The sequence below is a fragment of the Lissotriton helveticus genome, chromosome 2_2 (genome assembly GCF_964261635.1).
Source record: "Lissotriton helveticus chromosome 2_2, aLisHel1.1, whole genome shotgun sequence".
In the NCBI taxonomy this organism is placed as follows: domain Eukaryota; kingdom Metazoa; phylum Chordata; class Amphibia; order Caudata; family Salamandridae; genus Lissotriton; species Lissotriton helveticus.
The window spans coordinates 404,053,017-404,068,593 of NC_136060.1; the positions used below are offsets into that span (position 1 = coordinate 404,053,017).

Here is a 15,577-nt window from a genome sequence, read left to right on the forward strand (position 1 = left end):
TGTTACTATGTATTTGTAACAATGGTTTCTTGTATAGTTAAAGCCTGGATCTCACTTACTCTTCTGAGAGAGGTAATGGTGACAAGGAAAGCTACTTTCCATGAATTTATGTAGGGGCTCAAATGGGGGACCCATGAGCCTTGTAAGAACAATATTTAAATTCCACACTGGAGAGTGTGCAATCTGGGAGGAATTATTCTTTCGAGTCCTTCCATAAAGGCTTTAATCGCAGCTACCCTAAAAAGTGACAAGTGTCCAACAGATCAATGTGACTGTTACTGCAGTAGATAACAAATATTTTCCATTTTGCAGCATAACAGGCTCTAGTAGGAGGGCGTCTGGCTTCCTTAATGATGTTTATGCAGTCTGGCGGGAGGTTAAGATAACCGAACTCTAGGACTTCAGGAGCCATATCGCTAGATTCAGTTGACCTGTATCGGGGTGTCTTATTTCTCCATGGTTCTGCGTTAGCAGTGTTGGGGAGAGACATAGTTTTTGATGTGGAACTACCGAGAGTTCTAGTAGTGTTGTGAACCATGGTTGGCTTGCCTGTGTGGGATGTGGGTGCCACCAGGCTCATCTTGAGAGACTATTGCCTGAGCTTGCGTACTAGTAGTGGAATCATTGGGAGTGACGGAAAAGCGTACACAAATCTGCCTGACCAGTTCATCCATATCGTATTGCCCTTGGACAATGGATGTGGGAACCTGGCGGCGAAGGTTGGGTATTTTGAGTTTGCGTGTGTGGCGAACAGGTCTATGTCTGGTTGACCCCAGATTTGGAAAAATGGTAGAACTTGAGGATGAAGTTCCCATTCGTGTATCTTCTGTGTCTACCGACTTAGCAGATCCGCCATCTGATTGTGAACTCATGGAAGATGTTCTGCAAGCAGGTATATGTTTTGTGGAATGGCCCATCTCCAAATGTTGTGTGCGAGTTGGGAGAGCTGCAGAGAATGTGTACCTCCTTGTTTCTGTATGTAATACATGGCTGTCATGTCCGTCCGGACTAGGACAGTCTTGTTCTGTAGATGTACTTGGAATGATTTTAATGCTAGAAATATTGCTAGCAATTATAGGTAATTGATATGGAGCACTTTTTGTTGAGTGGTCCATTTGCCTTGAACTGTATGTTTTAGGAGATGGGCTCCCCAACCGGTGAGTGATGAGTCTGTTGTGAGCACTATCTGTGGAACTGGGTCGAGGAACTGCCGCCCTTTTGGGCCCTTTTGGGCAGGTTTTGGGTGTTCCACCACTGCAGAGAGCGATGTGTGCGGCTGTCCAACAACACCAGGTCTGTTAGTTGTCCTTGAGCCTGGTTCCACTGACGTGCTAGACATTCCTGTAAGGGACGCATTTGAAGTCTTGCATGAGGTACGATAAAGATGCAAGAGGCCATCATTTCTATGAGTTGCATGAATACCCTTGCTGGAAGGGAGTGCTGTGGCTAAAATTTGATGACTAAGGCATGTATACTGGCTACTCTGGCTGGATTGGGATATGCCAGAGCCCTGGAGGTATCTATTGTGGCTCCTACATACTGATGTATATGAGAGGGTTGAAAATGTGACTCGGTGTAGTTTATTGTGAATCACAAGTGGTGTAGCAACTGGATGGTTTGATAAGAGTGATGAACACACTGGTTGAATGACTTGGCTTTTATTAGCCAGTCATCGAGATACGGGAAGACATGGATTTGTGGTCTTCTTGAGTGTGCTGCTACCACCGCAAGACATTTTGTGAACATTCTGGGTGCGGTGGTCAATCCGAATGGGAGGACTTTGAACTGGTAGTGTTGTCCGTCCACTACGAACCTTAGATACTTCCTGTGAGCAGGATGTATGGGAATATGGAAGTATGTGTCCTTGAGATCTAGTGTGGCAAGGAAGTCGCCTTGTTGCAGCAGTGGGAGCACTTGTTGGAGAGTGATCATATGAAAATGATCTGACTGTATATACAGATTGACGGGTCTGAAGTCGAGTATTGGTCTTAAGAGTCCCGTACTTTTTGGGATTAGGAAATACAGCGAGTAAACCCCTGTTCCTTGGTGTATTAAGGGAACTGGTTCTATTGCTTGTTTTTGAAGTAGTGAGAGAACTTCGTGATTTAAGAGCGCAAAATGTTCTGTGGACATTGGACGCTGTTTGGGTGGTATGGTGGGTGGGTTGGCTGTAAGTTCCAGGCAGTAACCATACTGGATTTGTCTTACCCACCTGTCTGTTGTAATGAAGTTCCAGACAGGTAGGAACTGTGATAATCTTCCCCCGACTGGAGTGGAGTGGTCTGGGGGGGAGTGGAGGGAAGTCCTTGTTTATTAGCGGGGGAGGTGCGAGTGCTATTGTTGCCTCAGCCCTTGCTGTTTTTCCCCTATACCCTCCTCTAAAATATCCTCTATCGGGGGATGTTTGATTTGTGTTTTGAAAGAAGAGGAGGTATCTGTTCCAATGTTTTTGGATGCTCCTCTACAAAAGGAGCAACGAAAGGAACCAATTGTGGATGGAGACTGTAATGCTCCCATTGATTTAGCAGTGTGTGTCCTTTTTCATTTTTTCCAGAGTGGCATATACAGCCGGTCCAAAAAGTTGTTGTTGATTGAACGGCTGGTTGAGGATAGTTGTTTGGACCTCCTATTTAAAACCTGAAGTGCGTAACCAGGCATGACGCCTGAGTAGCACACTAGTGCTAATGGACCTCGAGGCTGTATAGGCTGCATCAAGGGCACATTTGATTGAGGAATTAGTTATTAATTTACTTTCCTAAATTAAGTAATTTGCCTGAGATTTGTATTGATCAGGTAAATGTTGTAAAAGGGTTTCGAATTGGTCGTAGTGAGCCCTATCATACCTAGCAAGTAGTGCTTGGGTGTTGGCTATGCGCCAGTGGTTGGCTGCTTGAGCAGCAACTCTTTTGCCAGAGGCATCTAGCAATTTGGATTCTTTGTCCGGAGGTGGTGCATCACCGAAGGTTTGTGAGTTCCTAGCCCTGACTGGGTCTTTAAATATTTATGGGGCATGTTTAATGACCCCTCTAATCATGGGCAGTATTTGTACAGTTTTCGTGACTGTTCAAAGGTGTCCAGAAGGAAATCCTCTTCTGCAGTGTCTGAATTTATTTGAACGCCATGGTAAACAACAAACCTATTATCAAGCTGCCCAAAACCAATATTATCATCTGGGGGAGATGGTTTTGGTGGATATGGCTGGGGATCTGGGAGTTCTGGAGGATCTACTGGGTCATCATAATCGCCCCAATCATCCTGTGTGTCAGTATCATTATCAGAGTCAGTGAAAGGGTTATTATTGCCACACCCTCCCCCTAAATCTTCATCATTATGTGGTGGTGGTGAATGTGGTGGAAATGGTATAGGCTCTGCAGGTGTAACAGGTTTAGGGGGGAAGAACAGGATTAGAAGGAAGAACAGAAGAAGCAGGTCTTAGAGGTGAAGTAGCAAAGTCCTTTTTCTTTACAGGCACTGCAGGAGTGTCTTTTGTGTCCAGCTTCCTTTTCTTGTGTGGCACAGTAGTCACATGTCCTGTTTTGGGGTAATATAGATTTTTTTCTGTTTATGATCGACGGGATGCTGTTGAAAAAGTTCCTCTTCCTCGATAACTGGTTTCGGCACCGACTTCTTCGGGTCCGAGCGGGGTTGTGGTCCGAGTCTTTAAAAGGTTTTTTAGAGACTATGGAGATGATAATCTTTTTCGGTTCAGAAGATTTCGGCTTAGGATCCGAAGGTTTGTCTTTAGGCGTCGAAGTTGTCGAAGCCGATTTAGTTTTGGGAGCTGGGTGTCCTTTTGGCTTCGGTGCCGTGCTGTGACATGCGGTTTGCTCGGTCCCGAGCTACCGGAAGGCTTGTCTGTTTTCTTCGGAGCCGGGCCCAGGGGCGGGGCTTCCGAATATGTTTCTGGTCGCCACTGGGGCCAACAGATGAAGTCTTGACCAGGGTCTTCTTTTTTGCTGGTGGGGTTGGGGTAGGGGCAGTTGTACTCACTCGTTCACCAGGAGTGATGTGGTCGTCTGAGTCTTCTGCTTCGGAGATGATTTCTAGGTCTTCCGAATCTTTTTCTTGGACATCTGGGCCTTCGTCGAAGATGTCCACTGGTTCCGGAGCTGCTCTCAGCGCCATGATGTGTCGTCGAGCTCAATGATCACGGATGGTCGTTTTCGATCGAAAAGAGGCGCTGGCCTGGTAATTGTTCCTGTCGTGTTCTGGCGAGAGGCACAGATTACAGACCTTGTGATGGTCACTGTGTGGGAATTTGGCTCCACACTGGGGGCATTTTTTAAACGGAGTCCTTTCCATGAACTGTAGGCCTTAACGGTGTCGATCGGCCCACGCCGACGACCGGAATCGAGCAGATGAGATGCACGTTGAAGATCACGAGATCGAAAACAATACCGTAGAGTTAAGGTTAGTTTGCGTGCCGAAAAAGTTTGAAAAACAAAGTTTCGAACCGGAGCGCAAAAGTTACATCCGAACCCAATGGCGGAAAAAAACTATCTAAGTATGGAGTGGCTGCCCATGCGCACTATCGTCCAAGGGAGGAGTCACCTATCTCGTGCTACAAAAGACTTCTTCCAAGACAACAACAAGGCGCAAACATCCGAGCCTAACACCAGATGGCGATCTTCTAATGCATGGGTACTCACAAACTCTCTCGGGGGCCAAATTTACAATGTGGTTTGTGTCCGAGGGCCACACCAGTGGGGGCGGGGTCAGTGGGGAAGGGGGCGGGGCTAGAGCAAAGAAAACCTGTGACCATGAGGTTGTTCACAGGTCCCTGCAGTGGACGCCTTCGTCCACTGAGCCACCAGACCCGGCATACACACATCTCTCTCTCTCTCTCTCTCTCTCTCTCTCCCTCTCCCTCCCTCCCTCTCTTTCTCCCCCTCCCTCCCTCTCTCTCCCTCCCTCTGTCTCTGTCTCCCTCTGTCTCATTCAGTCTGACTCTCTCACTCCATCTCTCCCTCTGTCTCATTCACTCTGACTGTCTCACTCACTCTCTTCCTCTGTCTCACTCACCCTGACTGTCTCACTCTCTCTCACTCTCTGTTTCCCTCTCCCTCACTCTATTTGCCTCTCCATCACTCTATTTCCCTCTCCCTCACTCTATTTCCCTCTCTCCCCTTCCCTCTCTCTCCTTCCCTGTCTCCCTCTCTCCTTCCCTCTCCCTCATTCCCTCTCTCTCTGTTTCCTTCTCCCTCACTCTATTTCCTTCTCCCTCCTTCCCTCTCCCTCCTTCCCTCTGTCTCCCTCTCTCTCCCTCGCTCCCTCTCGCTCCCTCACTACCTCACTTGCTCTCCCTCCCTCACTCTCCCTCCCTCGCGCTCTAGCGTTCCAAACCCCAGGCACTGCCCGACCCTATGTCACTACCCCCAGACCCCTGGTGCAGACACCAGGACGCTCGGAGAGGCTCGGCATCGTGCCTGGGGGCCTTATGGCTCGTCCATCACCTGTCTTCACTACCGGGCCGTACCACTGAGCTGAGGGACTCTTTGAGAGCCACGGCGACCCAAAACCGGGCGCTGCGTCCCTAAAGCCAGTGAAACTCACGCAGAGGGCAGGGCGCTGCGAGAGCCTCGGCTCTGTCTCTAGCGCCCCAAACACCAGGGACTGCCGGACCCTATGTACAGATGAAGGGACGTTTATTTAGTGATTAGCATGGGGACTGAAGAAGAAAGGTGAAAGAATGTCTGTCCCAGGTGGAGCGTGAGGATAGTGTCAACCAGTACACAATTTCTGTTTTACGTCTGTTATGTCATTGATGGCTTTGACTTCTTTCAGTAGAAGTTGGTGCCTATTATTTTGTTTTCATTCGGCTCCAGTTTTATATCATTGATGGCAGTGATTTCTTTCATTGGAATTTGTTGCTGATTTTTTACTGCTTTCTGTTTTACCTCTTATGTGTGGGAGGTGCCTCTTCGCAAATGTAAAATATCTATGATACAATATAGGTGTTCTTTTTGCAAGCATCATTATGAAGTAGCTCTGTGCTACATAAATTAATCTATGTCTTTTTCTTATGCTTTGTGGGGCTAGTTTTTGATTACAAGCGCATATTTATGAATCGAACTAGCACCCCTGGTGCGGACATCAGGACGCTCGGAGAGCCGAGGCTCTCTCCCTGGAGCACGCAGAGGCGGGCAGCAAGAAGAAGCTCAGCGATTTGAGAACATTTCTTTACTGGGCACGCACACACAATCTCCACACTCAGCCGCACCCAAGCACTTCACAGGTTTTTAAACGACCATTGGCATGTTAATGAGGTTTTGTTCACCTCTCAGCGCCCCTGCAGCTCCACTCTGACTATAGTGAGAATCGCCCGGCCCCCACAGAGCAGCAGAGTCTGAGTCGCGCTCTGTTTGCAGACACACTTAAAAAAAAAAAACTCGGGTACGATGTCTGGAAGGTCCGCGGGCCGCCAGGGAAGGCTTGCCGGGCCGCCACTGGCCCGCGGGCCGTACTATGAGTACCCCTGTTCTAATGCAAAGTGTACTATCGGCAGCTCATATGCCTCGAACCTAGTCTTCTCCCATCAGGAGAATAATCAAAATGCCTTAATCACCTATGTCAAATAGTGACAGGGATATGGGACAAGCATTTTGACATTTGCAAAGGCGCTTTGCTGAGCATATATCAGGACATACCTGACCAACATCTACGGGACTTCAACAGCCTGTAGGAGGGGTTTAGCTACCACTATTACAATAACTGCATCATCATACTCTTCTGCAAATGGCTCTCTGTCACAATACAGCAATTTACAAAACAGGTAGTAATTAAATGATAGTGGATTTCGTGCTCCTTGGCTAGAAATTCAAACCTAAAGACACAACCAGGCCAAAGGTGGATGTGACATACGTGCAAGGGAAGTGCCCCATTCAAGAGATACGGATGCATCACACGAGGCTAGGAGAGACCAGGTGGTGTGAGCTCCCAGGTGTGAATTCCCACTGGAAACACAATTTGCTTTAACTGTTGCTCCCTGCATACTTTGGAGATAGGAACATATCAAAAGATATTTGCCCGCCATGATGCATTAGCCCATAATATGTTTCACAATGAATGCTCAGATAATGTAAGAAAGAAACATACACTTGTTGAATGGAACATACACGTTTACAATCATAAAAAGAGATGACTGGATTTAATGCAATTCTGTTTTTCATTATGTCGCTCAGAATGCAATCGTGGTTTGAGCCAAACTTGGTTAAATGGTGAAAAAACATAATTTCTTAGGTTTTGTATTTAACATAGAAAACCATGTAAAAATATGTAATACTTGCAGGAAGATGGCCCCTAAAACGATTTATTTTGAAGCAATCAATAGTTGTTCCAAGACAAATAAAATACTTCTCAATTGGTTGCATTTAGTAAAACCCTTATAATGAAAAAAACAAAAAGCAAAATGTAAAAACAACCAGTGGTTAAACAAACAAAAATTACTTGGTATTGTGCACTCAGAACTTAGTCTTTAAAAAACGGTCGTTTTCTATCCCAAATATATATTACGTACACATTTAAAAGAGACAGGCACACTTTCCAGATCATTTACACTTACTTTAAAATAAACTGGATAAGGCATTTCGAAAAGGTGCAGTTTTCTTGGTTACCCATAAACACCTGCAGTTTGTGTTATTTTAAATAAGCAAAAGGGCTGATTTTCGATTTAAAAGCAGACTGCACTCCCTGTCACATGGCAAGAGAAAATCACCTGGCAACATGAAAAATATAAATAAGGGCCTCGAAATACCACCTAATATCACTTTGGGAAAAATGTTTACATTAACTTTCCATAAAATTTCTAAATTATATTAAATACCAATAATTATGTGAAGATGGTTTTAAAATGTATATTTAGTATTACATCAATAAATTAATGTACATGAAAAGACAGTTTAAAAAAGCTACATTATATTTATACAATCTTTACACTATATACATGTATTTGTAGTTGTATTCCAAAATTCTTCTCTGCGATGTTAACCAGACTCCTTTGCAGGTTTGTCATTATGTCTCTGTTGCTGGGCTTACGGCATTTAATTTAATGCATAGTTAAACTGGTTAGAAAATTTCTCATGTCGCCTCGCATCCACCTTATTCATTGCACTGATTATTCGTTGCATGGAACCTCTGTAGAAAACACAAAAGGAAGAAATAAACATTCAGTTAATCCTATTTCTTGTGTGTTCTAATAGAAAAAGTGAGGATGAAAGCATTTGTCTCCAACTCAAATTAAAATGACGGCATGATTTTAATTCTACTCTGGACATATAGATAATTACTCTGGCAGGGTTTGTGCCAGAGTGGTTATGGTTAGGTTAGTCTTAACTTAGGAAAGGTATTTGTTCCTGAATACCTTTGCCTAAAGTTCAACAAATCTGCATGAATCTTTCCAAAAAGACCTCAAACTCTTAGGCTTCATCATTGAAAGTTTTGTGCTGATCCATCAAACAAGGACTAAGAAAAAAGGGGGCCCTTAAGAAGTTGATTTCCATTTTAATTCCCATATGAAAGCTTGTCCTCCGATACAGAAAACAATGTATCGTCTAATAAAGTGGTATTACATGTACCCAGGGTCTGTAAATTACATGCTACTAGTGGGTCTGCAGCACTTAATGCGCCACCCTCTTAAATAGCCTTTTTAAACACATCTACGGTCTGTCATTGTGACCTGGTAAAATCATCTCCATTTTTAATACATATAAGACACCTCTAGGGAGGCCCAAAACAGCCCAGGGCAGTGTGCAATATTTAAAATATTGGATATGTACTCTTAGGTTTTACATGTCTGGTAGTGAAAAACTCACAAATTTGTTTTTCCCTTCTGTGGGGCCTACTTCACCCATACAATAATATTGGGTTACCCTATTACATTCCATAAGAGAAAACTTTGTTTAGGAATAGGTGGAAATATGTTTGGTGTCAACGGAATTGTAATTTAAAATCCTCTTTAAGGGTAAAGAAGGATTTTAATTCGTAATCCTGAAAAATGCCACTTTTAGAAAGTTGTGTAACAAGAAGAAAGATGAAAGAATACACTCCTTCCCTTTAAAGTATATCAGTTTATCTAACTTAATGGAACTATTATAATGAATTGATGCGTGCAAACAGCTAGTGATCTGTCCCAACGATCACAGTTCTGTAAGAAAGTATCCACTAGGCCACGCGATTGCGCGCCTCACTGTCGCACTGCGAAGACGGGAATATATCCATGTAGTAAACAACTCTTCTTTCTTTTTACCATGATTCTTCATTTTCAAAGTAAACCAAACTATCAAGAAACTTTCATCCAAAGTTCATCCATGCTTGCAACATCACAACGAGAGCAGCTTAATTCCAGCAACGTACCCCATTCAAGAGATACAGCTGCCTCACAGGAGACTAGGAGGAAACAGGTGGTGTGAGCTCCCAGTTGTGAATTCCCACTGGAAACACAATTTGCTTTAACTTTTGCTCCCTACATACTTTGGAGATAGGAACCTATCAAAAGATATTTGCCCGCAGTGATGCATCAACCCATAATATGTTTCACAATGAATGCTCAGATAATGCGAGAAAAAATCATACACTTGTTGAATGGAACGAGCACGTTTACAATCATAAAAATGAGATCTTGGTTGAAGCCAAACTTAGTTAAATGGTGAAAAAGCATCATTCTTAGGTTTTGTCTTTAACATAGAAAAATATGTAATACTTGCAGAAAGATGGCCCCTAAAATGATGTATTTTGAAGTAATCACTAGTTGTTCAATACAAATAAAACACTTCTCAATTGGTTGCATTTAGTAAAACACATAATTAAAAAAACAAAAAGCAAAATGTAACAAACAGCCAGTGGTTAAACAGACTTAAATTACTTAGTTTTTGTGCAATCAGACTTAGTCTTTAAAAATAACCCATATATATATTAGGTACACATTTAAAAGGGACAGGCATGCTTTACAGATTTACACTTGCTTCAGCGACAAATGGCAACATAAGATCTGCATTTCTTGCTTCAGCATCTACAGCCCCCAGTGACCACCAAAGCGAAGTAACTGCAACGACCATCCACAACACCAGGTATGATTTTCCCGCTACTGCAACAATGGTCTGCGACACCTAGCCTGCTCTTCATGCTACAGCGACCATCCACATTGCTTTCCCTGCTTCTCATGGCCTTCTCCACCATGAACCTGACTCTTCACGCCACCCTTAGAGAAGGGAATCTTTTCCGTGGGACTAACCTGGTCCCTGTATCTGGCCCGCATTTCATCGTGGTTGGCCTGAACTTGTGACTTTCCCCCAGTCTAGCATGACATAAGGACCGCAAGTGGCAATTTGTGTTTTTTGGCACTGTACTTGCCTCAACCTTTGAGATTGAATATCTTCAGTTCTAATGACTGTAATTTTGTTGTTTTGGCGTCAAATAATTAATTACATTTTACTCTATTTTTCTAAATTGGTGTGGAACCTCTCTTGTGTTGTGTTTACACTTTATTACTGTTTATGTGCTGCATAAATACTTTACACATTGCCTCTGAGCTAAGCCGGACTACTTTTGTGCCAAGCTACCAGAGGGTTATGCACAGGTTGAATTAGATACTTTTATTATTCACCTTGACAAGAATTGTGGTGGTTGCTTGAGTAGGGTTTCACTCCCCTCAATCAATTACCTAATTTGACAAACTTCTATAGCTGGAGGGAAGTTGTATCCATCCGCCATTTTGCGCCATGCTAACCAGGGGCCATCCAAAACAAAGCCCACTGGTCCAAGCAAACTTGTACACATTAAAAAGTCTCACTGCCATGTATGTGCTAAACCTATACAACGTACACATGCACTTAACACACACACTGGATGTAAGTGAAAGGGCTTGGGTGCAAAACATGTACCCCATGGGGTCCCATAGGCCACACTCTTTACTGACACATAAAAAAGAATGCTCAGCACTACTAAACCACAAAAATCGGTCTGCTGACACCATCGCTTCATATCAGCAACGTAGACATGGAAAGCAGTCCCAGATCACCAAAATAAGGCACACGTGGTGCGTTCCTTTGGGTCACAGAAACATTCTTGGGCCTTATTACCAAGAACAGACCCAGGCTACAGAGTACATGATACATTAGCATGTTGGCTGGCCTGTAAAGAGTCAAGATACCAGTTCCAAGTGCAGTTTGTTTGTTCAGAGCATGTATGCACAACCGCGTACCATTCTTAAACCAATAAGGGAAGCACAACCGTGTACCATTCCTGTACCAACAAGGAGTGTGCGATTTAAAATTCAGCAAGATTTTTATTTGACCTCAGGTAAGCAACAACTTCTTTTTAAGAATGTTTTAATCTTCCAAACACCATAATCTTCCAAACACCATAGTAAGAAGCTATTGCCTTGTAGATTTTTAGATAGATTCATCTGGTTAAAGACCTCCTTTTAAATGTGCTGAAGAGCAATTAAGTACCCAGCACATAGGACTTAGGGAGGAAAGGTAGGGCTGAGGTTAACTCTTCATTCATCCAGAAACATAGTCAATAAGTACGCCAGGATAAATGAATGAAGGGAAGTTTTGGGGCAAAAGAGGGAATTAAAATCAGATTTGGAATGGGAGCCAAGGATGCAAAAGGGCTGCATCCATTTATTTATAATGATGCCATGAGATCAAGCGGCCTTTGTTGTAAATATCTTCAATAGACTTGACAAATATTGATTTAATATCTACTTATTGATTCTTATTTATAGTACCTTTATCGAGGGTGCGTCACAAAGCAGAAGCAACAAGAAGTCCAATAGAAGATGGAAAATAGAATCAGGAAGTGGGGAGCCCAAGAAGGCCCTTCATTAGCATCTCAACTACATCTTTTGTTTTCTCTATTATAAAGGTTCAATAAAGCTAGGTTTCCAGCACCAGCTCCACTGCTGTGTCTAAGTGAAAGGGAAAGGGCAAGGCATTGTCACTTCCTTTGAAGTCCCACTAGAACTGCCATGGAAAGAAATTTTGAGGATCTGTCCAATTTAATCTGGTGCCTGGTCTCAGAAGGAAACATGCAGCTGCAACCTCCGCGTGTTTTTTTCTCCTTTTCTACAGATACCAAGGATATCCAAAATATTAAACATCATGCCAGCTTTGCGAGATATTTTAATAACTTTCTGAAAGTATTTTGCAGTTCTACATTTTATATCATATTAAACTAACATGAATTTGCTTGACCAAGTATGTTGTGTGTAAGTGTAGGTAACTTGTAAGTCATGGTTTCAAACTGATCAATTAGCGAGCAGTACAAGTGCACTTAACGCAACGAGAAGTAATGCTTTAAGGGGAAAAAATAATGCTGCAAGCCAGTTGTGGTCTAATTTGTACGAGAAAAGTGTCTCTAACACTGCACAGTAGCCTTGACACTCAAATGTTTTACATTAACACCACTCGCTTGTGAGATACTGCAAATGAAATGCGATCCCACTCGGAAACTAGATGTGCAACTTTCCTCGGTGTTATTCGGAGACTACTTCAATTTTCAACACTGTAAATACTTAAGTTTTTACCAAATGCCAAGGTTGTTGTACACAGCTGCTGACTAGATATCCTTTTATGAAAGAGAACTAGATGGAAATCGTTTTAAGAACAGAAGCAGCTATAAACGCAAAACTGAAACTACGCAAGTTTTCTTTCCTTTCGGCCAAAAAAGTAAAAAAAAACAAAGCGTATGTGTCCTTGCTGTGATTGCAGATGTTTACACAGTGCTTTACATGCATCGTATTTTCGAATTTACACATGCTTTCCATTGTGGATTTTCACCATATCTCACTATCTTTGCTAGGAATATTCGAAAATGAAATAAGAAAGGAGAAACCCATCTTCAATTATAAAACACCATCTTAAGAAGGCTCACCTCAAATCTCTACTCTGCCCTCTTGTTGACCACTCTAAGCTATTTGGAAAAGTTCATACATATTTGGGGGGTATTTCATTAGGCAAACATTTTTGTTTGGTGCTCTACAATAATTTATTCAACTATGAAACATGTGGGTAGGTTTTGTTGAAGACTGGAAGCATGGGCTCCGAGATCATCATTTTAGGAAACCATTTTGCTTTAATCTAATATATTGAATCTATACTGGGAGTTACAAATATAAATAAAATGTTTTTTTTTTTTTTTTTTTAAACCTTTATTTGCATCAAAAGGATATACAAGTCTAGGCCTACAACCAAATCGGCCGGCCGCAATGTGTAAAGCAATCAGAGGTTCCAAGGCAAACATTACAAAATCAATCAGCAAGAAGCATAGGCAGTACAATCGTAAAAAGGGGGGAAGAGACTTAGGAACCAGAGAGCCAAGACACAGGAGCAAAAAAGGTTAATTTTATAATATGGGGATAAGGCGTACGACAGGCTCACTTTCAATATAGAGACGTCCGAAGTCCCAGAACCAGCCTCAGCGTCAATAAGGGGGTAAGGGGCCGCAGTACAGGAGTGACAACACAATGCACACAGGAAGATCAGGATAATTGAGACATAATCGACACCTGAGCATTATCATCGTCACATGCCCACCACCCAAACCACAGCTAAGCCAGAACAGAGGGATCGGAGAAACAACACATCAAAACTAGCCCGTCATAGTGACCTCTAGGAAAAAGGAGGGCGGGGACGAAGAAAAGAGGGGGAAGAGAGGGGGAAGGAGGGGGAGGGGAGGAGGACAAGGTGGAACAATGAAAAAAGGAAAAAAGAAATGAAATATAAAAACGAAAGAAAGAAGACACGTCGACACAGGCGTCCCGTGGCGGGAATACAGGAGACAACAGGAGTATCAGCACCAGTGAGGGTACAGCGATCGAGAAGAAAAGCAACCGAACCATAAAAGGAGGGTTAACGACGCCACACCCCGAACACACCACGGGAGGCAGGGACAGACGCGGCATTACGAAAAAGAGATACAAAAGGGCCATAGAACCATAAAACAAACAACAAATAGAACCCAACCCACCCATCCCACCCTGCACCCCTGTAGAAGGCTATGGCCTACCCTTCAGACAGCGTGCCTGTCGCCCTAAACCAGAACCCGAAATATAGCGAGAAGGAAGGAGAGAAGAACGAGACAAAAAGAAACAGAAACGGAAATAAGAAAACAGGAGGGAGGAGCATAAGAACGGAAATCAATATGGTCGGCCGCCGCCCTCCGCCCAACCAGACAATCGCAACAAAAACAGACCAGGACGACACCCCATCAAGCGCCATAAAACGTACAGAGGAGGGGACCTCCCACCGCTACATGTGTACAAACAACTGCGCCACTAAGTCGTATACCAAGAATCAACCAAGAGTCGTGCATATCACCCCCATCCCTTCCGAACCACAAATCCCACCCACCACATGACAGTGTAAAATGAGATACTAAATACAAGACCAGCATACAATCGAAAAAAATGGTGACTACCATAACAACATGGGGGGTAAATCGGTCCGCAAGGGAGCAGAAGTCCAAACAGAGAGTTTAAATGCATCAGCAATGGCAGCACGGATGATGAAAAACAGGAGTTCAGTTTCGCCGCTGGGGAAGGCGAGGGGGTCTCTGTGATAGACAAAGGCAAATCCATCGGAGCAGGTGCAGGCGGCAGTCCACCAATAGTTCCAGGCATCCGTGCCGGACAGGGCCGCGGCACAATGTCCAAGTCCCCGGGGTCAGAACCTCGAAAAACAGGGAGCTCCAAAGTCACCGGCACACAAAACGGTCTTCGATCAGCGGCAGTAACACTTGCAGCAATCGAGGGCGGCGAGGCAATGGAGTCACTGAAACAAGAGGGCGGCAAGAAGAAACGGCTGCCCAAAATGGCGGCAGATCGTGGCGGACCCACAGGGACATCGGGGGCCAGGGATGCGCGCAGGGATCTCAGAGCCTCCAGGATATCTCTGACCGTAAGCTCACGCTCACCAGACCAGACCCCCGCGCAACTAGGCAACCCAAGCCCGCCGCCACAGGGCGATTCCTGTTGCAGAGGGTCGGCCGCCATCTCGCGAAGTCAGCCCAGTCGCCGCCCTCCACGGTCCCCGAAAAAACAGTTAAAAAATGTAGGACTTTACAGAGCTCCGGGGGTCCCAGCAATGGCAGCCTTGGTGCCGAAAGGATGTCCGCCCAATACGGGTCCCCGCCTACACCAGCACCGGCGCCCCCAACAAGCAGAGTCCGGGCGCAGAGGACCAGGGCCGCCGGACAAAGCAGCGGCGGGGGGAGGAGCCCTTCACAGAATCAGTCCCCGGTGCATCTCACCCACATCAGCCGCGCGGTCACCAGGGCAGGCCCGGATCAGGATCGCCGGGAGGTTCGCACAACGGCTCCCATCATTGGTTCACGCTCTCGGCCGGGGCCGAGAGCCGTCGGATCCCACAGGCTAGGTCCCGGTCCAGGTTCCACGGAGGCCCCGATCTTTCGGAGGGCACAACCTCGGAGCCGCTACACGTTGAAATCTCCGGGCCAAGTGGTAAGTACAAACAAGGTGTTCCTTTTCCAATTCCCAGATAATGTGTTGTCTCCGGACAGGATATTAGACAGGATACACGATCAGGCCGGAGGGCTGCGGGAGCCGAGCTAAAAGGCG

General features: G+C 44.6%; 1 protein-coding gene across 2 annotated transcripts in view; it reads right to left on the reverse strand.

Moving 5' to 3' along the window:
* Positions 1-7,100: 7,100 nt before the first annotated feature.
* UVSSA (UV stimulated scaffold protein A) overlaps positions 7,101-15,577 on the reverse strand; it is a 262,208-nt gene continuing 253,731 nt past the window's right edge. For both annotated transcript variants that reach the window (XM_078678640.1, XM_078678639.1), the window contains exon 14: positions 7,101-8,133. In XM_078678640.1, the coding sequence (XP_078534766.1) occupies positions 8,040-8,133 (94 nt within the window). In that variant the 3' untranslated portion in view covers positions 7,101-8,039. The remainder of the gene's footprint in view (positions 8,134-15,577) is intronic.